The sequence below is a fragment of the Carassius gibelio genome, chromosome B22 (assembly GCF_023724105.1).
Source record: "Carassius gibelio isolate Cgi1373 ecotype wild population from Czech Republic chromosome B22, carGib1.2-hapl.c, whole genome shotgun sequence".
NCBI lineage: Eukaryota > Metazoa > Chordata > Actinopteri > Cypriniformes > Cyprinidae > Carassius > Carassius gibelio.
Genome location: NC_068417.1, coordinates 14,933,581 through 14,960,336, shown reverse-complemented (window position 1 = coordinate 14,960,336; position 26,756 = coordinate 14,933,581). Strand labels below are relative to the sequence as shown.

The following is a 26,756-nucleotide window of genomic DNA, read 5'->3' as shown; positions in this document are numbered from 1 at the left end:
TATATATATATATATATATATATATATATATAAATGATAATTTTAATAAAAAACAAGGTCTACATCGGAAACCTCAGAAGGGGACAACATTTTTTATTGTTCTTGTGCTACAGTTCTTTTCTAATAGGTCAATTCTCATATCATTTCATTATACTTTTCTTTTTGTTTTAGTAGGCTACTTACAAATTTGTGCTTAATTACCAACTAATCATTTTTTTATATTATCATTATTAAAATTATTATTATTATTTAACTTATAGACCATTGGGCGAATCAACATGAACTCTCGTTTTTTTCCTTCTTTTAATTTTAAATAAAATAATGACTGAATGATACACTGAATCGGCATCAACTATTACGTTTCATAAATGATCAAACATCAGAATTGTACATCAAAATAAAACTGTAGGCTAATAGCATAAACACGCTTACCTTTAAATACGAAGTTAACGATAATCCCCGCAGAACTGATGAAAACGTCTTTATTATAGAACAATTCTAGAAATATTTAATGATAGGACCAACTTTGTACAGTCATAACCAGTTTGATCAATAGATTGTTGAGTCAAATCTCTCCAGCAACTGCCTGTGTAACAGGTACAAGAAAGTGTTAACACAGAGAAAAGTGATTTTAAAACTGGTGTCGTGAGCCACCGGTTACACCTGGGAGGTTTGAATGTTGCCGAAGTAAGCCCATTTCTGACCAGGCCAGTGCGCACATCCATGATGCTGGAGAGTAAAGGTAGTCCCATGCGATTCCTAGTGTCATCTTTTAAAAGCGAGACGAGGGAAAATGCCCGCTCAACATGGGCATTGGAAACAGGCAGAACAAGAAGTCTTATGACACCTTGTGCCAATTCCTGGAAACACTTGTGCCCCCCTGCATCTTTAAACTCTTCGACTTCGAGCCAAAACTTGTCAATGTCCTGATCATCAGAGAAGTTTGCGGTTGCGACATTCCTCCACTGCGTTTCTAATGTACCAATGGGGCAAGAGAAAAGATCAGGCCTATTTATAGTGGACATAACAGATTTCGGGCAGAAGAGCTCCAGTTTGCTCAGGATTTCCATTGAAGTAGGTAAACGCAATTGGTACTGCTTTACAAGTTCTTTTAGAAAATCCATACAACGCGAAGAAATGATCTCCTTCATGTCTGGGGCTAGCCTACTTTCCTTCAGTTTGTCCATAAATGTGGTACCCAGGTCCGCATCCAGAGGGGATAGGAATATGCCAGACTGTGTGAGGTCAAGTTCACGGAGCTGCTTGTGATTACGCAAGACGCTCGGTTTGAGAATGCGTCTCACAGTTGTCATGTACAGCCTTTCCAAGTCTCTAAACACACCGAGAGAGTTTCCTGTTTCTAATTGAAAGCATTTATTTACAGCTTTGATTTCCATCAGAACAGGCTGAAGAAAGTTCATGTAAAGGAGATTCGTTTTGTCATTGTACATTTCCTTTAAAAGCCGAGCAGTATAGCAGTGATCTGTACTTGAAGCCATGTTAAAGTGCACAATGCGGTTAATGCAGTCAGCCATCACAAGCCAACGGGTACAGCTTGGACTTATTAATTTCAAGGGGCAGCCCCCGTTATTGATAGTCTCATATATGTTCTTGTACTCATACTGCCGCTTTGCTGAATGTGCGAACCAGTTGTAGGTTTCTCTAACCATGTATTCTATGTTGCTTGGAAGAAGCTGCATTGCTTTATTTGCAACAATGTCAAGCGAATGGCAAACACAGCGAATAAGCTGCAGGTTTGGCTGTATTTGTTTAAGTAGGGTAAAAACCGAGTGGTTTTTTCCAACCATTACGCTGGCACCATCTGTGGCAATGCCCATCATGTTTTTAATCTGGAGACCGTTCTTCGATAGAAAAGCGACAACAGTGTCTGATATGGCTTTAGCATCAGCATCTGTCAGCTCCACAAGTCCAAGATATGTACTTACAAACCTGCTGTGTTTTTTTGAGTGGTAGCCTATTTCACACAAATGCAAAGAAGTTTGTTCACGGATATGTCAGTGCTTTCATCGAGATACAGGGAATATGGAGAATCCCCAATATCCTCCACAAGTTCTTCTCTGAAGTGTGGCGCGAGGACTGATTTGATGATGGCTGTACACTTTGTCCGGTGCATTTGGAATGTTCCCATCTCATCTTTCAAAATGTCTGACAAATCGTCCACCGCATTTATTGAACTGTGACAAGCAATGTAAGCAGCGATTCTAATTTCACGGCGCTTTTGGTCATCTTTGATCGGACACTGCCCTGCTGCTCCCACTGACACAGTAAACGTTTTTATACTTGGTGCACAGCGCGATTTGTGTTTTTTTGTATTAGCATGTTCTTTCAAATCATTTAACTGTGCTCTGATTTCTGATTGACAGTATTTACAAAATGCCTTTGTATCATCGCCTACCACAGGTGTAATCCATGTTTTTAAAGACTGGTCACTCTCCCATTCCTTTCTGTAGGACTTTTTATATTTACCCCACTTTGGCATGATGATGATGATGAATGATGATCACTGATGATGATAATGCAGTTTTGACGATATAACGAATTAGCCTACAACAACCCGCCAATCAGGCTTGAAGTCTGATTGGACAGGATTCCTCTGAACCTTATTGGCTAACCTGAACCATATCTAATTTAAACATCATCCTACATTATATAATTTATTTTATAGTTAGTTTTCATAAAAAAATAAATAAATAATACTGTTTATAGTCAAAAATAAAAACCCGCCTATTGCATTAAAAACCAGCCCAAATTTTAAAGACCCGCCCAATGCATTTTTTTCCGGTCGGACGTGACCAAAAGGAGCCCAATTGGGCGGTAACCCGCCCAATCTGGCAACACTGGGTCCAGTGTGGATGAGCGGAGTGCACGTGACGTGACTGGCTGAAAAATGCGCACGGTTTTTGAAAAACACACGGATATTATTTTGTCGAGTGAAATAATTACTTTTTTACTCTGTTTGAAAACACGAATTATGTTCATTATTCTTTTAAATATTTTGTGGTCAGCCATTTATACTTAAAAAGAATAGATTGTATGGTAGATTCAATAAATTAATATGTATTTTTTTTAGCTTGAGTTCTGTTTAACCTAAATAGCTTTTGAGTTCAAATAACAAATTAAGATGAAATAATCTTTTACATTTTTGAGTTAAATTAATTAACTTCAATTGGCAAATTTCACTTACACTTACAGTGAATGCCATTCACGTAATACCCCGAAGTGGCTTCACTAAATTCAAAAAGATATATAATTAATAATTATAAATTACATTCAGGCGATTAGCCACCACATACTCAAGGTTGTAGTTTCATATTTAAATACATTTATTTTTCTATCCTAATGTATTCCGTTGTATTCTATTCATGTTTTATGTAGCCTATAAGAAAGAAGTTTCTCTCAACATTATGATAACGTTCATAATAACCTGAAAATATAAGGACATGCTGTTATCATAATATTTTAGGATGACACCATATCAACTTTAGCAATTAATTAATTTAGAAATTACATTAATAAAATTGAAAGCTCTAAGAATATTGTTCTAAAATTGTTTTCTCTCAACATTGAGAAAATTAATTGAGTACAAATAACGTCTTAAAGATGTTCAGATATCATTGTGCTAAGAACATTATCTATCAACCTTACAAGAACATTAACAACATTATAAGAACATTCATCAAGGACAGATAACGTCCTAAAGACGTTCCGGGAACATTGGTCTAAGAACATTTTCTGTCAACCTTAGAAGAACATCCATCAAGGACAGATAACGTCCAAAAGACGTTCCAAGAACGTTGTTCTAAGAATGTTTTCTAGCGACCTTATTAGAACATTCATCAAGTACAAATAATGTCCTAAAGACGTTCCGAGAACGTTGTTCTAAGAACGTTTTCTGTCAACCTTAGAAGAACATTCATCAAGTACAGAGAACGTCCTAAAGACGTTCCGAGAACGTTGTTCTAAGAATGTTTTCTGTCAACCTTAGAAGAACATTCATCAAATACAGATAACGTCCAAAAGACATTCCAAGAACGTTGTTCTAAGAATGTTTTCTAGCGACCTTATTAGAACATTCATCAAGTACAAATAATGTCCTAAAGACGTTCCAATAACGTTGTTCTAAGAACGTTTTCTACCGACCTCATAAGAACATTCATCAAGTACAAATAACGTCCAAAAGACGTTCCAAGAACGTTGTTCTAAGAATGTTTTCTAGCGACCTTATTAGAACATTCATCAAGTACAATTAATGTCCTAAAGATGTTCCGAGAATGTTGTTCTAAGAATGTTTTCTGTCAACCTTAGAAGAAAATTCATCAAGTACAGATAACGTCCTAAAGACGTTCCGAGAACGTTGTTCTAAGAATGTTTTCTGTCAACCTTAGAAGAACATTCATCAAGTACAGATAACGTCCTAAAGACGTTCCAAGAACGTTGTTCTAAGAACGTTTTCTAGCAACCTTATAAGAACATTCATCAAGTACAAATAACGTCCTAAAGACGTTCCGAGAACGCTGTTCTAAGAACGTTTTCTGTCAACCTTAGAAGAACATTCATCAAGGACAGATAACGTCCTGAAGACGTTCCAAGAACGTTGTTCTTAGAACGTTTTCTAGTGACCTTATAAGAACATTCATCAAGTATAGATAACGTCCTAAAGACGTTCCAATAACGTTGTTCTAAGAACGTTTTCTACCGACCTCATAAGAACATTCATCAAGTACAAATAACGTCCAAAAGACGTTCCAAGAACGTTGTTCTAAGAATGTTTTCTAGCGACCTTATTAGAACATTCATCAAGTACAAATAATGTCCTAAAGACGTTCCGAGAACGTTGTTCTAAGAACGTTTTCTGTCAACCTTAGAAGAACATTCATCAAGTACAAATAATGTCCTAAAGACGTTCCAAGAACGTTGTTCTAAGAACGTTTTCTGTCAACCTTAGAAGAACATTAATCAAGGACAGATAACGTCCTAAAGATGTTCCAAGAACGTTGTCCTAAGAACGTTTTCTAGCAACCTTATAAGAACATTCATCAAGTACAAATAACGTCCTAAAGACGTTCCAAGAACGTTGTTCTAAGAATGTTTTCTGTCAACCTTAGAAGAACATTCATCAAGTACAGATAACGTCCTAAAGACGTTCCAAGAATGTCGTTCTAAGAACGTTTTCTAGCAACCTTATAAGAACATTCATCAAGTACAAATAACGTCCTAAAGACGTTCCGAGAACGCTGTTCTAAGAACGTTTTCTGTCAACCTTAGAAGAACATTCATCAAGGACAGATAACGTCCTGAAGACGTTCCAAGAACGTTGTTCTTAGAACGTTTTCTAGTGACCTTATAAGAACATTCATCAAGTATAGATAACGTCCTAAAGACGTTCCGATAACGTTGTTCTAAGAACGTTTTCTACCGACCTCATAAGAACATTCATCAAGTACAAATAACGTCCAAAAGACGTTCCAAGAACGTTGTTCTAAGAATGTTTTCTAGCGACTTTATTAGAACATTCATCAAGTATAGATAACGTCCTAAAGACGTTCCAATAACGTTGTTCTAAGAACGTTTTCTACCGACCTCATAAGAACATTCATCAAGTACAAATAACGTCCAAAAGACGTTCCAAGAACGTTGTTCTAAGAATGTTTTCTAGCGACCTTATTAGAACATTCATCAAGTACAAATAATGTCCTAAAGACGTTCCGAGAACGTTGTTCTAAGAAGGTTTTCTGTCAACCTTAGAAGAACATTCATCAAGTACAAATAATGTCCTAAAGACGTTCCAAGAACGTTGTTCTAAGAACGTTTTCTGTCAACCTTAGAAGAACATTAATCAAGGACAGATAACGTCCTAAAGATGTTCCAAGAACGTTGTCCTAAGAACGTTTTCTAGCAACCTTATAAGAACATTCATCAAGTACAAATAATGTCCTAAAGACGTTCCGAGAACGTTGTTCTAAGAACGTTTTCTAGCAACCTTATAAGAACATTCATCAAGTACAAATAACGTCCTAAAGACGTTCCGAGAACGTTGTTCTAAGAACGTTTTCTAGCGACCTTACAAGAACATTAACAACGTTATAAGAACGTTCCAAAAACATTATTTCAATAACGTTTTGTACTAACATTTACACAACTTTTAAAGAACGTTAGTGAATGTTGTGGGAACGTTCCCTGTTAGCTGGGTATTACTTGACTATTAACAGAATTGAAGCCCTGCTGTCATGCAAATATGAAAATAACTTTTATTTGGTTAACTGTATAGCCTATATGTGTTTTTAATAAATGATCATATAATTGCATAGCGGTCTCGTGCGCCTTCTTCCTGCGCACAGCCGTATAGTAAACACAGAGGTAAATAAAGTAAAATAAAGAAAAATGGCAGAGCCTCGTCTGCTTCTAGTCACTTTTACATTATCATACCTTTTTACAATCCGTAATGAATATGAACGAAGACAGCGAAGACGGCCGCTATGACTGGTGATGACGTGCTGCGCGCAATGACAGTTGGTGGATAATCGCTCTCCACTTCCTGTGAAGTGATGTATCGATGTTCCCTTATTCCCTGTGCCATGCTTAGTGCCCTTCGAACTGAACATGTTCGCTCCCTTCGGATTGGAATCTCACTTAAGATGGCGGAATACCCTGTGAAGTCCACTTCGCAGTACACTTACGGTCGAACGGAACGCACCTCAGGTTTCCGATGTGCACGAAGGTCCCTCCGAAGTGCATGAGATGCCCCGCCTTCGCAGTTTTTCCTAATTCCTCCACCTGTTTCCGATTAGCGCTCTGTCGCATAGCCACGGTTCGAGAGGAGAGCTGATGAGAGGAGCCAGAACTGCTCGTTTTTGTTTTTATGTTTTACGTCAAAGTGGAGAGGGTGATGTACCTCAGGCTTTAGCCAAGACCGAGGCCAGGTAAGTTACACTGGTTTGCTGCGTCCTTTGTTTGATTACTACTTTAAGTACTGGTTCGGAGCTTACTTGAATAATGTAATGATAGGCTACATATGAAAAACTACCTTTTTTTAAGGCAGTTAACCATTAAAATAAAACTGAATAAACTGATTATCATTTTTTTTTAGCATAGTACAGCTTAATGTTCAGTGGCATCTGGACAGATAAAAGTTGTCTGTTTGACCGGTCCCAGTCCTGTAGAGGCAGTCTTTCACATATTTAGCAATAATGCATTAATATTCTCACAATAAATATGTTGTTAATTTAATTTAAAAAAAAAAAAAAATCAGAGGTGGACTGTAAGAAAGTACAAGTTAAGTATACTCGTACAAATATAAAGTACTACATTTTTTTTCTTTCTCGTAGGACAGTAAACACTACAAAAATACGCTCTTTCACAACATGGTGCATTGTAGTAGATTAAACTACCCAACAGTTTTACCTTAAGTATATTAGAGTATGCAAGATAATACTTTTACTTAAAGGACATCAGCCAAAAATTTAATTTCTGTAATCATTTACTCACCCTTAAGTTGTTCCAGGTTTGGATTTTTTTTTTTTTTTTTTTGGGTGAACTATCCCTTTAGCAAAGATTTTAAATATGACAACTAGTTTTTCCCCAATATGGTATTAGTAGTTATTAGAGTTTACTAAAGTATCTCTATTTATTTTACTTATTACGTTGTCATAGCTCTAAACAGTTTCTCTTTTCCTTCCTTCCCTAAATCAGAGCAGACCCCTGTACTGCAGGATAGAGCTGAATGTGTCAGCGCTGGACAGGTGTTTAATGGTGTTGTTCTGAGCAGTGAGGTTCTGACAGAGCTGCTGGATCTTCTGAGAAGTGCCATAATCCAGACCCTGGTGTTTCTGATCTGTCTGCTTGTGGTAACAATATAAAGATGGTCTCCGAAGTGTTTGACATTGCTTTGTTCCACTGTCACCGCATTGTCCTCCGAGTCTCTGGGGAGGTGCTGGCCATTCACTGAGAGATTGACCTCCTGAAGACCCCAGAACACATGGAGACAGCGCTGAGCTCAAACTGATGGTGTTTTTCTGATGTTAAACCTATGTTGTAAATGGTTGCAAAACGCACTTTCAGTTATGTATAGAACAATTTGTTTTAATGTGTAAAAAAATAAACACATAAAAGAATGTTTTGTGAAAAAAAAATTATATGCTGCATCAAATGTTTTTTACAATGTTCATGAGTACTTCTCTTTTATTTACACATGACTATGAAAAACAAAAATACAAAATGTACAGAAAGTACTCAGGTTTATTTAAGCATAAATTACACACTAAAAAAGAAAGATGTATACAACTAATGCATTTCATTTTTAACTTGAATCACAAAAATAAACTAGAGAAATTAGGTTTTTCCATTGAAAATATGACATGTAAAAAAAAGAAATTGAAAAACTGTAATACACCCATTTTTTCCTACTGTTATCTTTTGGCTACTGAAGAATGTATTTGTTATGCATTCTCTTAAGAAAAAAAAAAACTTGTGCTCTTTTCTCTCTCTCTGAAGTTTGATGTCCTCCCTGAGCACCTCAACTCACTCTCTCACCTATCCCAGGACACTTCGCAAATAAACCATGCCTGTTAACAACAACAGCACAATGAATTTCAGCTAAAAATTTATTATTAACTTTGTATTTTTAAGTCTTTCCCAGCAGGCTCTCTCGCTTCAGAATAGTAAAAAAACAAGAGAAAATGGAAACACTTATGAAAAATATAAAGACAGGTTTGTAATCTTACCAATAGAAAATATGACACAGCAGGCCATGCATACAAAATACTGCAGTGCTAAAGTTTGGTTAAAACATTTGTAGACATCTCTCGCATGACAGCTCCTCAAAAACACAACAGGGAGAAAGACCACTGTCTTATATAGCGGCTGTCTTATTGTTTGTGGCTTTTAACACTTTCGCTAGGTATTTGATTGAATGAAAATATAACAGCCTACTTACATATCAATGTGAAGTTCTCCGCAGAACTCTCACCCGCCACCGTCATCATATGCACGCAAGTGATTATGGGATATGGTAGGGTGCGAAGTGTCCATAGATGTACACTTTTTTTTTTTTTTTTATTGGCAAAACAAATACAAACAAATCAGGTACCATGTGAAAATCTTACAACAATTCTACAGTGCACATCTTAGAAAATAAATACATAAAAGAACAGAAGAACATGGGGCATGGGCCATATGATAAAGATGGCATTCACATAATCAAAACAAAATTAATCAAAAGGGCAATTATTATGTAAGTTTGTTTATAAAAGAAGTTAGTTTCACTGCATTCTTGTTATTAATCCATAATAAAGAGTTATAAAAAAGTTTCTACTCATTCCTCCAATGAGTAATGTTAGGAATTGTCTTGAAGAAACGACATTTCTGTATGAAATTTTTACTTAACAAAATTACATTGTTAATGCCAAAATCATTGTGATTATTTCGAAAAACACCAAATTTTATATCATTAATTGTTAGATTCATCATTTGAATTCCTTTAGAGACGAACAATTGTTGAAGGTCCAGCCAAAACTTTTGTACAACTTCACACAACCAGAAAAGATGATCCAAATCTTCAGGTTAAATTTCACAGAAGTTACAGTTTTCTACATCTATTTTAAATCTCCATTTTAAGAAATCATTAGTTGGATAAATCCTATTTATAATTTTAAACTGCATTTCTTTTGTTTTTGGCGGGACTGGGAATTTTAAGTAATCGCCTCTAATCTTTTTTATTATCTCCTTACTAAAGTCTTTGAGAATATAATCTCTTTTGAGAGAGCTTGCTTGGCAGTTAAGTACACTGTAAAAAATGATCTGATCAAAAAGTTATGATAACTTATATATGTCATTAAATCAAACATAAAAAAATGTGTTTTGAAATTTCAACTCAATTGTTTGAGTTTTCAGTCTTCCAGTATAGGTTCATAAGTTACTTCAATGAATCACAAATTCCAGGTGGTTGAATGAACTTGCCATTTTAAACTGAGTGGGAGTGGGCGTGTTGCAGATTGAGTGGAGGACAGCTCTTTGCGCATGTGCGGGGAACTAACGTACCAACGAAGCCAGGCCTAGAGACGAACAAGTTTACGCGCCAGCAAGCAATCAAACTTAATTCGGCCAGGTGCCTTATTTTTCGTCAGACAAGACGAGTCAGGTTGGCGTGAACAAGTTCGCTATTGGTAAGTGTTTTGTAGATTTTAATGTGCGCTGTCGTTACCTTTTGATATGTGCAACAACTGTGATGTCATTTAAACGAGGCACATTTCAGCGACCGTTAACGTTAGCTAGAACACGTTTGCTAGCAGTTCAGTTTTTTAGTTCAGTCAGAGACGGTTGATAAAGCTTTATCTGAGACAATACCAGTTTTCATTGTAACGTTAGAAAACACCATTTCTGATAGACCGTATTTCAAGGCCAAATACACTAACGTTACCATTCAAAAGTTTGGGTTCAGTCAGATTTTTTATATTTTTAAAAGAAATATCTCCTCACCAAGGCTGCGTTTATTTTATTAAAAATACAAACTAGGTGCTTGAATGAACTTGCCATTTTAAATTGAGTGGAGTACAAGTCTTTGGCGTGTTGCAGATTGTGCGGGGAACTACCAACGAAGCCAGGCCTCGAGACGAACAAGATTACGCGCCAGCAAGCAATCAGTCGGCCGGGTGCCTAATTTTTCCGTCAGACAAGACGAGTCGGTTTGGCGTGAACAAGTTCGCTATTGGTAAGTGTTCGTGTTTTGTAGATTTTAAGAATGTGCGTTGATTAAGCCAATAACGTGATTAACGTTAGCTATTGTTACCCTTTGATATGTGCAACAACTGTGATGTCATTTAAACGAGGCACATTTCAGCGACCATTAACGTTAGCTAGAACACGTTTGCTAGCAGTTCAGTCAGAGACGGTTGATAAAGCTTTATCTGAGACGATACCAGTTTTCATTGTAGAAAACATCATTTCTGATAGACCATATGTCAAGGCCCAATACTGTTCAGAAGTTTGGGTTCAGTCAGATTTTTTGTTTTTAAAAGTAATAACATTATCTCCTGCTCACCAAGGCTGCATTTATTTGATTAAAAATACAAACAAAAACAGTAATATTGTGAAATTATTCCAGTTTAAAACAGCTGTTTTCTATTTTAATATATTTTAAACTGTAATTTATTTCTGTGATGCACAGCTGTATTTTCAGCATCATTACTCCAGTCTTCAGTGTCACATGATCTTCAGAAATCATTCTAATATGATGATTTGCTGCTCAAGAAACATTTCTGATTATCAATGTTTAAAACAGTTGTGTGTTTGATGAATAGAAAGTTCAAAAGAACAGCATCAGCATTTGAACTGATCAAAAGTTACAGTAAAGTCATTTTATAATGTTAGAAAATATTCTATTTTAAATAAATGCTGTTCTTTTGAACTTTCTTCTCATCAAAGTATTTTGAGAAAAAAATGTACACAACTGTTTTCAACATTGATAATAATCAGAAATGTTTCTTGAGCATCAAATCATCATTCGAATGATTTCTGAAGATCATGTGACACTGAAGACTGTAGTAATGATGCTAAAAATTCAGCTTTGATCACAGGAATAAATTGCAGTTTAAAATATATTAAAATAGAAAACAGCTGTTTTAAATTGGAATAATATTTCACAATATTACTTTTTTTTTTTTTTTTTTTTTTGCATTTTTAATCAAATAAATGCAGCCTTGCTGAGCAGAAGATGCTACTTTTAAAAACATTAAAAATCTTACTGACCCCAGACTTTTGAAGGGTAGTGTATGTTAAAGGCCAGGGCTGCAAAATAATTTTGGAGAACCACTGAGGCTGTTGTTCTTGCTGGGGTCCGCTTGAGTGCGAGCTGAGTAACGTTAGCTGCCTGTCGATCATGGCGGCGATAACAACAAACTAACTTGGTGCTAGATTATTAGCAGCTGCTCGGTTGCTGCAACCTCATTATTGTTTCTTATTACAGTACATTGGTCGCGTTACCTAGAACTAAAGAGCAGTCCAACAATTCATACATCCAATTTGCTAGTTAGACTTAACTAGAAATGTGCTCTTGTTAATTTTTGCAATAACTTTTCTTCTGTTTTGTGTGTTTTAGGTGCTTTATGATTTACCAGGCTCAACTACTCATTTGATGAAGTGGACTTGTAAATTTAGCAAATTTACCTCGTACATTCAAAAGACTATAGTGAATCATTACAAGGACAAGCATGGACGTGGAAGAACAGGTGGCCGGCCATGTTCTGTGAGAGACAGGTATAACAATAGACAAGACTCAGCCTAAGATTAATCACTTAATCCAATGAATGGATATCAATGTATGAGCTTACCAGACAACCTTAGCTTACTAAATTGTGACTCTGTGCTTTGAAAATCTTTTCTCAAATTTCTTAAACCAGATGTTTGCAATAAAATCTCAACGGTGCTTATTTTTGTTTTGTAGGACACAAACGAAAGAAGGACTGCTGCTCTGCTGGGTCTGCCACACTACCTAAAAGAAGAGCCATCAGACGTCATCAGGATGTGTGACGTAAGACATTTTTCTGTCATGCATAACAGCCCATATACGAACGCACCCGCCCACATACACACTTGCGCACACGCACACCCCCCACTCACCACACGCACAACCTTTAACACAGAGATTGGATAAGATGCACTCATGGGTGTTGATAAAGTCCTGTGGCAGCAAAGTAGTGATGATGCAGGGAGGAGTGAGGGGCAGAATAGTGATGGGGAGGACGAGGGTTGGGTGGAATAGTGGTGATGGGAGGAGGAGAAAGGAGAAGGAGGTAGAACAATGTTGGTGGAGGAGAGAGAAGGGGTAGAATAGTGATGGGGAGAGGACCCAGTGCAACATACACTTCCCCAGATCTGAGAAAACACAAGTTTTCACCCTTGCAGTAACCTTCCAACACTGCACCTACAAACATGCACACTCACAACTGAAAGATCAAGAAGACTATTTTATTAGCCTGAAAACAAGGTTTATGATCACTGAGACTTAAGTAGCTTTGCAGAGCATGTACTTCTTGACCCAAACATTCACACTATTTTTTTTTCCTCTTTTTCTGCTTTTTAAGGCCCATGGTGAGACTCTGGCTGCATCCATGGAAGGGATGCAACTTGGCCTGTTGATAGGCTATGTCGGTGACAACCAGGATGCCTTTCCATGTGAGGTCTTCAATGTGACAGTTGTGGTTGAGGAGACTGTTGTGTTTCACAACTTCAAGGATGTGCCATCCAGCTTTGCCATGCTTTTGGGGATCATCTTCTGCGTTAACCTTGAATATCCACGAGCCATGAAGTATTCCTTTGAGTTCCTTCAGAGGGTAGTGATGAAGTTTAAACTAGATCAAGCCTCTGCCAGAGTCCATGGCATCCGAACAAGCTCCTGAGGTATAATTTGTAAACCATGCCCCCCAGAGAATAGGATTGGAAATTTTTTTTTTTTCCACATTTGTTTCTGTTGATATGCAAACCAAAGTTGAAGGCAAAAGCACTTAAGCAAACAGGAGAGGAGCCCTGTTTTTTTTTTTTTTTTTTTTTTTTTTTGGACTTGATACATTTACTTTTGTTGGACTGAATACATTTAATGCTGAATATTGTTCAAATAAGAATATAGATATCTATACTGCTGTATGTTTCTATTGGTCTATCTAGCCTACATTCAGCATGACCAACTTTTTGGTTGACAACAGGCAGTGCAGACAACTTCAGGAAGTACACACACCTTCTATACACACACAGTGATAAAAACTTGTGGAGTCCGCTTAGGATACCCCCTCATGGTGTAAGCTCACGCACAACCTTTATATTTATCTTAGCCTCATTATGTGACCCACACCCAACTGAAGTTTGGTACCAAAAAAAGTATTGATTGCATGATTGAAGTGTTTGTATAGCTTCTATTGGATTAACATTGGTTTTAATAAAAAAAAAAAAAAAAAAAAAAAAGTTTTGTACTCATTTGTCTGTTTTTATACTTAAGTTAAAACAAGACATTCTTTAAGATCATCTTAACTTGATACCCTAATTCAAAGACATTACCTAATTGAAATTACTAAGTTGAACCCACTAATGGGGATAAGTTAACAGAATGCTCATTACTGAGTTCACTTTATTTTGAACTTGCATAGCAAAGTTGAAACAACAACAATTGTATAGTCATGTTGACTTGCAGAAGGCAATTCACAGCTTAACAAGACTCAAAATAATGAGTTAAAACAATTCATTAATCCATTTTGTTTTTAATTGAAATTTTGAGGCAGCTGCTTAACTTATGATTTTAAGTAGAACCAAGTAGATATTTTTTACAGTGTAAACAGTTCCTTATAAACTTGTTATTACATTTGTAATTTTGCAGATCAATACCATTAATGCAAAGTTGTCTTAAGGAAGGCGTGATTTTTGGATATATTAAATCCTGCTTAATTATAGCTACAAGTAATATTGGGAGAGCTTTCACAATCTGTTTAAACTTCTTTTGGGTACAACTAATTAGAAATTTGTCACAGAATTCAACATGTTGTAAAACATTTCCTTCCATATCTATGAAGTGGGCAATAGCCCAGACACCTTTAGAGAACCATTCAGAAATATTTATATTTACCAAAATATACCTATTATTCCAAATTGGTGTATTGTGTGGTGTGAAATTATGCTTGAATATTATTTTCCAATACAGAAGGACCTGTTGATGAAAATCTGAAAGTTTCATAGGAAGCTTAAGAAATCACATTGGAGAAGAAAACTAATGCCGCCTACTTTTTCAAAAATCTGATTGGGAATATAATACCACTATGAATTTTTATTTTGAATATAGTTTTTTAACCATCTAATTTTTAACATGCCATTCATACAATCAAAATCCATTGCATTACCACCTCCATCCTCATAAGTTCAAATTAAATCCTGCTTGGCTATATAATGACATTTATTCCGCCATATGAAATCAAAGTTTAGTTTGTTGTTAGTTTTAACTATATGGAGTGCTATTGGAAGGGAGTAAGCTGGGTATATTAATCTAGATAAACTGTCACAAATGATTTACAGTTGTCCACATTGTCTTCTATGTTTAGTTTTTCAGAGATCGTTTTGTCTTTAGTCACTACAATACCCAAGTATTTGACTTCTTTTTTTACCTTTATGTTATACAATGATAGTATGGATTGCTCTTTTAATGGCAATAATTCACATTTATTTAAGTTTACCTGAAGTCCGGAGGCTTTTGAGAAAATATTGATAGCTTGTAATGCTATGGGAATTTGGAATTTGTTTTTAAGAAACAATGTTGTATCGTCAGCCAACTGACTTATAATTATTTGTTTGCCCATTAAATTCAGACCTTCTATCACGCTGTTTTTAATTAAGATAGCCAAAATCAGTGTTGCCAACTTAGCGACTTTGTCGCTAGATTTAGCGACTTTTCAGACCCCCATAGCGACTTTTTTCCAAAAAAGCGACTAGCGACAAATCTGGCGACTTTTTTTGATAGACCTTATTTAATCTCTGAGACTCTCAGGTACTGCAGCACGAGCTCTCTCTCTCCCCCTCTCTCTCTACCAGCGTGCGCACACGCCTCTCTCTCTCTGCATTTGCTTCTGCTTTGTTCAGCGAGCAGAGAGGAGCAGCACTTTCAGTTAAAAAAAAAATATTCTGTTGCTTCTAACTCTATTTCACATAAAAGTATAGCCGAAATCACAGTATAATCATTATCTTAATCTTATGTGTATGTGTATGTGATTTCATTAGACAATGTCCTGAATAGGATTTTAGTGCAGAGATTAACATCTTTGAGAGCTGGGTATTCTTAATGGACCGCGTTTCAGTCATTATAATATTCGGACAGCAGAAAGATTAAAATATAATAATAAAAAACTTTAATTGAGAATTTTGCCTGCCTTAAAACGCAGTACATGAGCATAGAAAGGGCAAGATAATATGACGCACTTACGTCATGAATATGCTAATTGGCATATGACGTCATTTAGCGACATTTAGCGACTTTTCAGGCAGGGTTTAGCTACTCTCCATGGAAAGAAGTTGGCAACACTGGCCAAAATTTCTGCGACCATTATAAACAACAAGGGAGAGCTTCCAAATCCTTGGCTTATTCCTCTTTCAATATTAAATCTTTTACAGGACCCGTGTCCCAAAGACACACAACTATTTATATCAGAATATAGCATGTATAATATCTTTGAATTTGTCACCAAAACCAAAATAATTAAGTGTTTTTAAAATAAATTCATGTTCACCAGAGTCAAAGGCTTTATAAAAATCAAGGAAGAGTATAAAACCATCATCATCAATTAAATCACTATAGTCTAATAAATCCATAACAAGTCTAATGTTATTATGAATGACTCTTCCTTTTATAAAGCCCGACTGTGTCTCACTTATTCTGCTATCCCTTTTTTTAAGTCTAGAGCAGGGATCCTCAAATCTGGACCTCGAGATCCACTTTCCTGCAGAGTTTAGCGCTAACCCTAATCAAACACACCTGAGCATGCTAATCAGTGTCAATCAATGTCTTTGGGATCATTCGAAAATGGCAGACAGGTGACTATAATCAGGGTTGGTGCTAAACTCTGCAGTGCATTGGACATCCAGGGTAAGATTTGAGGAAGGGGGGTCTAGAGCCAATGGATCCTGAAAATATTTTATAATCTGTGTATTAGTAGTGTAATCAGTCTTAAATTGTCTAGTTGCCGTTTGTCTTTACCCGGCTTTGGGATCAGAGTAATTAAGCCCTGTTTCATACTAGTCATCAATTCTTTCCTAACTATAAATTCTTTTAGTGCTTCAAATAATATGATTCTCAGATCTTTCCAAAAATATTTATAAAAATTAACTGTAAGGCCATCTGATCCTGGGGATTTATTTGAAGCCATTTTCTTAAGAACTGCGTCCATTTCCTCTATTCTAAGTTCCGAATCACAAATATTTTTAAAAGATAAATCAATCGGAGGAATTAATGGAGAAAGATTTTGAAAGAGGTTATTACAGTTTACTTTCGAGAACTGAGAAGAATATAATTTAGAATAAAACATGTAGACTTCATTTTCTATGATTTTTGATTAAAAAAGAACGATTCATTCACAAACGACACATCACTACATTCAAGTCATATTACCATAAGTTCCCGAAAGCATGTTTCCCAAAAGCACCCCCCCCCATAATATATGAAAGTGGGGTGTTCACTAAGTAGTTGTTGATCATTTCTGAGACTCATGCACGTTTGTATGATGAGTGATTGTGTGAATCAATTGTTTTTACTTAAGCTTTTTAATAGTGACTTTTTTTTGCTGAATAATTATGTCCCACTACATCAGGCATGATTTGTAAATATATATATATTTTTTTCTCCAGATTTCTTAAGTGTTCTTATGGACAGAGTGACAGTATCAGTGACAGAGGGAGATTCAGTTACTCTGTACACTAATGTTACAACAACACAACAAGAAGAGATTTTATGGTATTTCAATGACACCCGCATCGCTCAAATCACCGGAGATCTCAGTAAGATCTGTACAGATGTTCAGTGTAATGAAGGCACTGAGAGATTCAGAGACAGACTGAAACTAGAGAAACAAACCGGATCCCTGACGATCATGAACATCAACACTACAGACACTGGACTTTATCAACTGAAGATCTTCAGTAGCAGCAGCTTCAGAGAAAAGACCTTCAGTGTTACTGTTCTTGGTGAGAGATTTAATAAAACCTTCATCTTTGAAACAAAATGAATGCACTAATGTTGTGTTTCATGCTGAAAGTCAAGATCTTTCAAGCAGCTGTTGGTTTGTGTTTCAGATTCTCCTGATAAAGTGAAGAGAATATCAGCGAAGGAGGGAGAATCTGTCACTTTTGATCCTGGTGTCACACAAAACACAAATTATGTGATGAGATGGTATTGTAATGAGACTCTCATCGCTGAGATCACTGGAGATCAGAGTAAGATCTGTTCAGATGATGAGTGTAAAGAGAGATTCAGAGACAGACTGAAGCTGGATCAGACTGGATCTCTGATCATCACGAACACCAGAACCACAGATTCTGGAGAATATAAAGTATTGATCATCAGCCACATCCTCCAGAACAGCGTCAGCATCACCAGTTTGAAAACATTCATTTTTACTGTCATTGGTGAGTAAAGTTTAGTCTTTCAAAATGGAGCCAAAAGAGTCTCAATAAAGATAAATGCACACACTACATTCACATATGCATACATAGGATTTTGTGTGTGCATTTGTAAATTTTGTGCACATTTGTGTATCCTGTGTGTGTATGTATGAATCATGTGTGTGCATGTATGAATCCTATGTGTGCATATGTGAATGAAGAGTGTGCATTTATCTTTATTGAGACTCTTTTGGCTCCATATTTCAATGGCGTTTCCATGAAGCAATTTTACATCATTTGAACATTTTGAAATGTTTAAATAATCCCAGTTAATATTTTTATTGTTGTCAAAATTGAGCTTTGAGTCATTATTAAAATATAATTGCGATCTATCACCTTTGCATACGCTCCATAACCTCACAACAAGTTTGTCCAGTTCAAAAGTCTAATGCTATTAACATGTAAAATTAATAACATTAAAGTAAAATTAAGCAAATTAAGTTAATGAGGGCAGTTGTGGCCTAATGTTAAGAGGGTTGAACTTGTAACCAAAAGGTTTTGGGTTCAGAGTGTAGGAGTGCTAGGGCTAGGCGGCCTTGAAGTTCTAATATTTTCTCTGCGTATGTGTGTTAATATCTGTCTGTACAGGGAGAAGCTCGGATAGTTTGCTTCTGACCTCTGATTACTTGTCACCAAAATAGTTGTCAGAAGATATGATTGAAGCGTTTACTTCCATATGTGGAAACTGTCTAAGTTTAGTTTTTGGAACTAATCAGAATTTTGTTGACTTATGCATTGACGCAATTAGTATCTTCTGTCTGGGTATAATGGTTGGTGATTTTGAGTTATTATTAATTGATTTAATCTTTGACTCCTGGTCTTCATTACAACACCTGGTCCTTGGGTTTTAACTGTACCATCCACTACAAGAGTTTCAGAACTGTAAGAGCAGCACTGAAGTAATACCAAAGATGTGATGTAAATAAACATGTAAAGTCTTGCCACAATTGAAATGACTAAAGTTGAGGTTTCAAGTTCATCCATTTTCTGAAGATCTATAATAGATCACACGTTCTCTTTTTTAAAAAACTCTATGTTTGGAGATTAATTACCCCTCAGATTACAGGGCAAATTATATCTCTCACCCTTAAAGACAATACAGAATGCACAGCATGGTTTCACCAAAAATGCAGTTGTGAGTCCTGAAAATGCACTGGTATGAGTTCGGTTCTAGAATGTGGTTGTCACTCCTGTGCACTCCCATATATATAAAATAATAATAATAATAAAATAGCTCATGGAAGCATCTAGTTAATGGTGTAGTGACTTAAATATCTTAATGGTAAATATCTTAAATACAGTATTTTAAATATGACCGACATTGATGTAACTTAACAATTATCATTCTTGATGTAGTAATGATATCTGTCCTTATCTGTTTCAGATTCAGGTCTGTCTTCAGCTGCTGTAGCAGGAATATGTGTTGGTGTTGTTCTGTTGTTCGTGACTGCAGCTGTTGTGATTTACTATCTCAAGCGTCTTCAAGCAGGACAGAATAGTGAGTATTACACACAGATGATTTAACAAGATGGAAAAAGTGTGAAAGGAATCTTTCAAAGATGTAAAAGTAGGTATTTTTCTTCTCATAAATCAAAGTAATGTTTGTTTAATTTAATTTTGTTATTGTTCAAACAGACCCCACATCACGAGCCAGTGTTCCGGTGAGAAAGTATGAACACTTAAGTCTCCAGTCTAGGATAAAGTCATCTTGAACATTAAGAATAATTTGGGACAAATATAATGGCCGTTTCTCAATATGCATTTTTTAGCGATCTTGTGTTCTCCCTATACGTCATCATTAACCGTTAAAGTTCAATTCCAATTCTCAAGAACACAAGTACACACGACTCATGGAAGTGCCCAGATGTGTTCTTGATATCGAGGATACACCGAGTACAGACTTGAGAGAATCCATGGACAGTAAAAGAAATGGACACAGTGACCCCATTGGATTCAACGGAGACAAGTGAAGTCAATTAGAAGCACGCACTTCCTGGGGGTCGAGCGTACTGCGCAGACACAAACTGAACTTGATGACGTAGATGTCACTTGAGCAACCTGTAAGTCTTCTAATCGCTGTGCCAAGAGAAATCTGAATCACCCACCGAATCTTGCAGATGTTGTTGGATAATTTTGTCCCTTTGGTTTTATGGACTCTCTATGGGCTTCTCCCTTGACTTCATGCCTCCACGTCCCCCGATAGCCTCATAGACAGTAAAAGATTGCCTGCGAGCTTCTCCTCATGTCCATACGGTAATTTCTCTACTGTGCGACAGAGAGTCGCTGGTTATGATGCAATCGTTAGCCTATTTTACAAAAACTGCTTCTACAGTAGTGGTGGACGATACTGCAAAATTTGGTATCAAATACATATAGGGTCAGTATTGCAGATACAGATACTAATACGATACGTTTTTACTTAATATATATATATATATATATATATATATATATATATATATATATATATATATATATATACTTTTGTGTAGGGAGAGCAGTAGGTCTATCTCATTATTTCTGAGGTGAATGAATGCTCAAGTATTTAGGCAATATTTTTTTTAAAATATTTTTTTTAAATATTTTTTTTATTTAGGCAATATTTTTTTTTTTTTTACAAAATAAAATGCCAGGGTTAAAGATATTAAAGATATCTGCAACCAAATATTAAATCTGTTCTTTACTTTTTTAATCACTGGGTCGAAATTTTGTGAGATTCTCTCCTGCTCATTTTTAGTAATAACCATACCCAAATAAGTTGGAGAATCCTTTACAGGGATATTACACATATTTCTGTAATGGCAACTTTTTAAAGCAAATAGTTCACATTTTTGTAAATTAAGACAAAGCCCTGAGGCACTGAAAAAAACTTCAATGATCTTGACAGCTGACTGAATTTGATCAACATTTTTCAGGAAAAGATCCGTTTCATCAGCCAACTGACTTATCAGGACACTTCTCTCTTCAACTTGAATTCCTTTTAAATTGGATGATTTAATAAAGTGACAAAACACCTGAGCAACAATGAGAAAGAGGTAAACAGAAACTTGGCAGCGTTGCCTAACTCCTCTTTCCAAATTAAATCTTTGAGTAGTACCATTATTTAATTTCACAGAACTATTTCCCCCCGCATAAAGAGTTTTCATAGCATTACAGAAATAAGCCCCAAACCCAAAGTGTTCTAAACAGTAGAAAATAAAAGGATGCTCAACAGAATCAAAGGCTTTCAAAAAGTCAAAAAAAAAAAAAAAAGTATAAAGCTATCATCATTTATAAGGTCAGAATAATCAATAAGATCAAAAATAAGTGTAATGTTGTTACAGATATGACGGTTTCTCATAAACCCAGATTTATTTTCATCAATAATGGAATCTAATACTAATTTGAATCTTTGGGCAAATACCTGAGCAAATATTTTATAGTCATTATTTAACAGACTAATGGGTCTCCAGTTATCAATAAGCAACACATTTTTCTTGGGCTTAGGAATCAAACTAATTATACCTTGCGTCATAGTTGTAGGAAGCTGTGAGTACTGTAAGCTTTCAGAGTATACTTCAAAAAGAAACGGGGCAAGAATCTCAGAAAACTGCTTATAGAACTCTGAAGTAATTCCATCATTACCGGGTGATTTATTACATTTTAAATGTTCAATAGCTTGCTTAATTTTCCGTAATAGTAATTGGTAAATTGCATAACTTTTGGTCCTCTTCAGTAATTGTTTTAACATTCTTAAGCTGGTTGCAAAAAAAAAAAAGTCATATCTTGCTCACTAAATTTAGAAGTATATAATTTAGAGTAATAATCATAGCAAAAACTAGAAATTGTGTCAACATTATCTGTAATAGATCCATTAATATTCATTTTAGAAACAGAGTTTAATTTAGCTCTCGACTTTTAAAGATTAAAAAAATAAGCAGACATCTGTTCTCTATGCTCTAACCATTTTTGCCTTGATCGAATAAAAGCACTTGTGCTTGCATTTTGTACATATTATCAAGTTCATTTTGCAGCTCTGTTAGACGCAATCTCTGTCGCTCTACCAGGTCCACCATAGAAATGTTAGAAATGGCAAAGATTTCACTAACAACCTTCTCTTCCATAAGACGTTGTGATTTAACTAATGTGCTACTAAACTTCCTCAAATATTTTCCAATTTCCAATTTTAATAATTCCCAATTATGACGAAACAATCCTTCCTTTTTAGTTTTAATCCAATAATAATTGAGTTTTCCCAATTCCTGTTTAACTGCACTTAATTTAAGCAAAGAACTATTCATTTTCCAGTATGAATTATACTTGTTACAATTTGTGTTTGGTGAAATATTAATTGTAATTAATTTGGCCTTATGGTCAGTTAATGGTGTTGGCAAAACATTAACCAAAATATTGTTCCCATCAAAATGGTTAGAGACAAGCTAAAAATCAATCCTAGAACGTCTACTGCCATCCTTGTTACTCCAAGTATACACAATATCATCTAAATTTTTCTCTCTCCATATATCAATCTGATTAGAAATCTGTCCATAAACAGTTTCAAATTAGTATTTAAATTTGAAGGTCGTCTTGGAGGCCACCTATCTATTGACTCATTTAATACATTGAAATCACCCCCTATAATTAAATAACTGGTCATTTTCAGATTTACAATTATATCCATAGATATTAACTACTATAAAAATTACACTTAAACATTTTATAATTAAGCATATAAAGTGGCCATTTTCATCACTATCTGCATGCAAAACCTCACCTCTATAGTTATTTTTCAGGCAAGAAACCCCTGCTGGGTGTTCGGTTCCATGAGACAGCCAAATATCACTGCCCCATTGTGATCTCCAAAAATTAACATCAGAAGCAATAGAGTGAGCTTCCTGAAAACATACAAAGTCATTATTAAACATTTTAGTGAACAAAAACAAAGCCTTATGCTTAACGTTTTATCTCAAACCCCTGGCATTCAAAGATATAATGGAAAATGACATAAACAAAGTTAACTGTGAAACAACAAAAAACTTGTATACTCTTACAACTTGTATACTCTTATACCACTTATAACAATCAATATATTAAAATAAACTTGGCAAAAATGTCAACCACATGATATAGCACCATAAAGACTTGTATTTTGTGCGAATAGGGCTTGGGCGTCGTGACGTCATTACTTGGCGTGGCCACCACGTCGACAGCCTCCTTTACTGCGACTCGGGCTACTGCGCAGTGTTTAGACGTACTCCCTCTCATCCGTGTGTCTTAATTTGATTAATTAAAAATCTATTTCAACCATGGTAAACCGTTGCTGTATTGTGGGGTGTAAATAGCCCAACATATAATCGCCATGGGGAAAACAAAATGAGAATGGATTAACTTTACACCGCTTTCCTGCTTGGAGGTGCGACGGAGACCATAACATCTGAATATTCATTTATATAGCTTAAATCAACATTGAAAATAAGGGAAATTTCTTGGGTTACTCATCCAAAATACGGGAAATTTCATCATTCATCTTTTTGTTGCTATCACTCTGCTGACATAAAAAAATATTTGAACTACAAAATTGCTGCATTAGCTAACGTTAAGCAATTTGTGAAGCTAGGTCTAACGTGACTTTAGTTACAGATTGGCGTGAAATCGTGCTCTCACAACAACCACGCTATCTTAAAAAGCCCAACATCATCAAGAAAAATGATGCTTTGAAAACAGCTGTTTCGCTGGAAGGGCAAGGAGTAGCAACAGGACAACAGCACAGAGACTTGACAGGTCCGATTGAAGAGCTAACGGGATATTTTACAGGAAAATACCCATCCATTTGTGAACTGTATATGAGACTTCAATGACTTGTAGCTTCGGAACTATTCTGAAGTGTAGGCGCTCACAAAACAAACAGGGTAGCCGAAGATATCTGTAATGCAAAAGTGCGGCAGCAAGTCTCCGTCAGTACTCCACTATTTGTTGGGAATTTCATATTAATATTTCATATTCATATTAATAGTAACGATTTTGTCCACATACCGGTCCCTGGCATCCATATTTAGCGTATTCCTATAAATCCCACAACCTTTTCACGATTTTACCATCTTTTCTCTTTCTCCTAACTCTGCTTCTTCTCGTTCGACTTGATGTATGTTTACATTCGCGAGGCTGCCAGCAGGACCGCCACGTCCCAGAATGCAACGCGGTGCCCAAGCCCTATAAACATCTCTTCAATAATAAAAAAAATAAAATAACTTGCCTCATCCATTGGAACAGTAACTGTCCAAAAGTGCAGATATGCATATAAGATCACGCAAACACGCGTCTTATGTCTTCAACTCTTCATCAGAAATCAACATGTCTTCAACAGCATTAGTTCCCAACTCTGTCGACCGTGAGGATAATTTCACCTTGCCCTTGTACAAAGGCTCTGCCTCCAATAAAGTAAGAAGTTTTTCCAGCCGCTCGAGCTTTTGTACCGGCCACAACTTCATCCTTCTCTCGCGATCTCCCTTAGAAAAGTCCTCTTTGAACTGAAAACCCTTGTCCCGCAAATAAGAGAAGCTTCTGGCAGCCTTCCAAACTGCATCTCTGTAGGAGCACGTGGAAAACTGTATTATGGTTGCTCTAGGCCTACCGCTGCTCTGTTGTGTACTCCCGAGACGGTGAACAACATCAACGGCACCTGGAAGCTTATCATTTTCGCTGGGAAGATCAGCTCGACAAATCTTGATAACCTCTAGATTAATATTTTCATCAGCTGCCTCTGGGATGGCTATGATCTTCAGATTGCGTCGTCTCATGTAGGTTTCTAGGTCATCCATTCTTCTCTCCATTTTGTTGACCGGCTTTTCAATTTGATCCATGCGCCGCTCTAAGCAAACCACCTTATCTGTGACAGTCTTTAAATCAGACGACAAAGCATCCACTTTTTCTCTCAGGTCGGAGATCTTTCGCTCTATCGCGTCATTTAATCAGCTGCGTTATGTTCACCAGCTGAGAGGAAATATCAACACTCGTATTATCACTGGCCTTTTTTTAGCAGCTGGTGACTTGCTTGGAGTAGCAGGCAGAGCTGGGAACTCCTCTTCTGCCAGGCTAAATGAATCCTCTTCGCTCATGCATAATCATGCCTGCTGCTAACCACTGAGAGTGTGCTTGTGCTAGCAGCACTAGCATTACCCTTTTCCTTTTCAGAAAGCGCTGAGAGCCCTCTTTTACGAACCATGGTGAAGCAAAAAGAATTTGTCCAAGATGCAACAGGCTGTCGAAGAACTAGAACATCTAATAACTGCTTATAAGCAATATTTATAGGACAACTTGGTGCAAGCACTCAAAAATGCGACCGATCAGGTTGCCATCTTGGTCACGCCTGTGGACTTCAATGTGCTATCAGTTGCTCCTCGGCACGTTGTGTCAGTGAGTCACGTGACGACACAACAACAAATCACAGCAGAGCAGAAGGAGGGGGAGGAGTAGCAAAGTGGGCCAGGAAGTGAAAGCAGCGTTTGTTCAGGATTGTAGAGGTAGAAGACAGGAGCAAAGTATAATGAACGTAGATGAGAGATATTTAAATTAAAATATCGATTCAATTACAATTGTATCGATCTGATACCAATACCAGTGTTGGCATCGATACTGTCGTTATTTAGATCGATCCGCCCACCCCTATTCTACGGGGCCACAATGTAAGATACAAGGTAATGGGGCCTATTATACATTTGCGGCGGATGTACGGATACCTGCAAGATTTAAATTCGCTCTCACAAATACTTGATGCCTCTTTTAAGTAAACATTTATCGAAAGTCTGCAGTATTTTTTAATGTCATATTAAAATTAATCTTAACATAGTCATGCAGCACATCTTAATACATATAAGAGTGTGTTCTGTGTTCTCGCGTCTTCTGAGTTCATTCTTTCAAGGAAGCTTAGCAAGACCGGTCTCCACGAGAACATGTCTGTTCTTTGCGTTCTTGGAATGGAGAGCTAATCTGATTTTATGGTTAAAAAAATATTAAGTGACACTCTGTGGTGCAACAGGATTTGATCCTGAGCCGCCACGGACAGACTTTAACTTTAAATTGAAGTTGTTCAACAAATCAAATGTTAGCTGGAATATCCACAGAATAGAAAAACAACACTGAAATAAGAGTGTGCGATTCAATCAGATACACATGAAAATTCTGTTCTTTACTACAGCAGAGTATTCTATCAGAATTATCTTGGGGCCAGTTTGATTAATATTAAAATAAAGTGATGCATGATAAAGACAACCAGCACTCTGATGCTGATGTTGTTCGTTCACCAAATACAAATTGTGTAATTATTGTCTAAAAAAAAAAAAAAAAAAAAAAAAAAAAAAAATATCTTTAAGAGTTATAACTGTTATTATACTAAGACTGTATTTTGTATGTTTCTAATACGTACAGCTTTTTTATAAAAAAACTAATCAAAAAGGACTAGACAGAATATAAACACCAGCTACAACGTCATTAAACTAACAGTATTAACTAGCTTGTAAAATGGTTCATTTTGATGAAACAGTTTTCAGTTTTTATTTTTAATTATTATTTTTTTTACT

General features: G+C 36.1%; 2 protein-coding genes across 2 annotated transcripts in view; one reads left to right on the top strand and one right to left on the bottom strand.

Moving 5' to 3' along the window:
• Positions 1 to 20,597, top strand: part of LOC127987217 (uncharacterized) — a 29,196-nt gene extending 8,599 nt beyond the window's left edge. The window contains exons 2-5 of the mRNA XM_052589492.1: positions 17,389 to 17,724; positions 17,833 to 18,165; positions 19,586 to 19,699; positions 19,837 to 20,597. Coding sequence (XP_052445452.1) covers positions 17,389 to 17,724; positions 17,833 to 18,165; positions 19,586 to 19,699; positions 19,837 to 19,913 — 860 coding nt within the window. The 3' untranslated portion in view covers positions 19,914 to 20,597. The remainder of the gene's footprint in view (positions 1 to 17,388; positions 17,725 to 17,832; positions 18,166 to 19,585; positions 19,700 to 19,836) is intronic.
• LOC127987218 (SLAM family member 9) overlaps positions 1 to 26,756 on the bottom strand; it is a 198,872-nt gene that overhangs the window by 119,434 nt on the left and 52,682 nt on the right. The gene's annotated exons all lie outside the window — the stretch shown is intronic.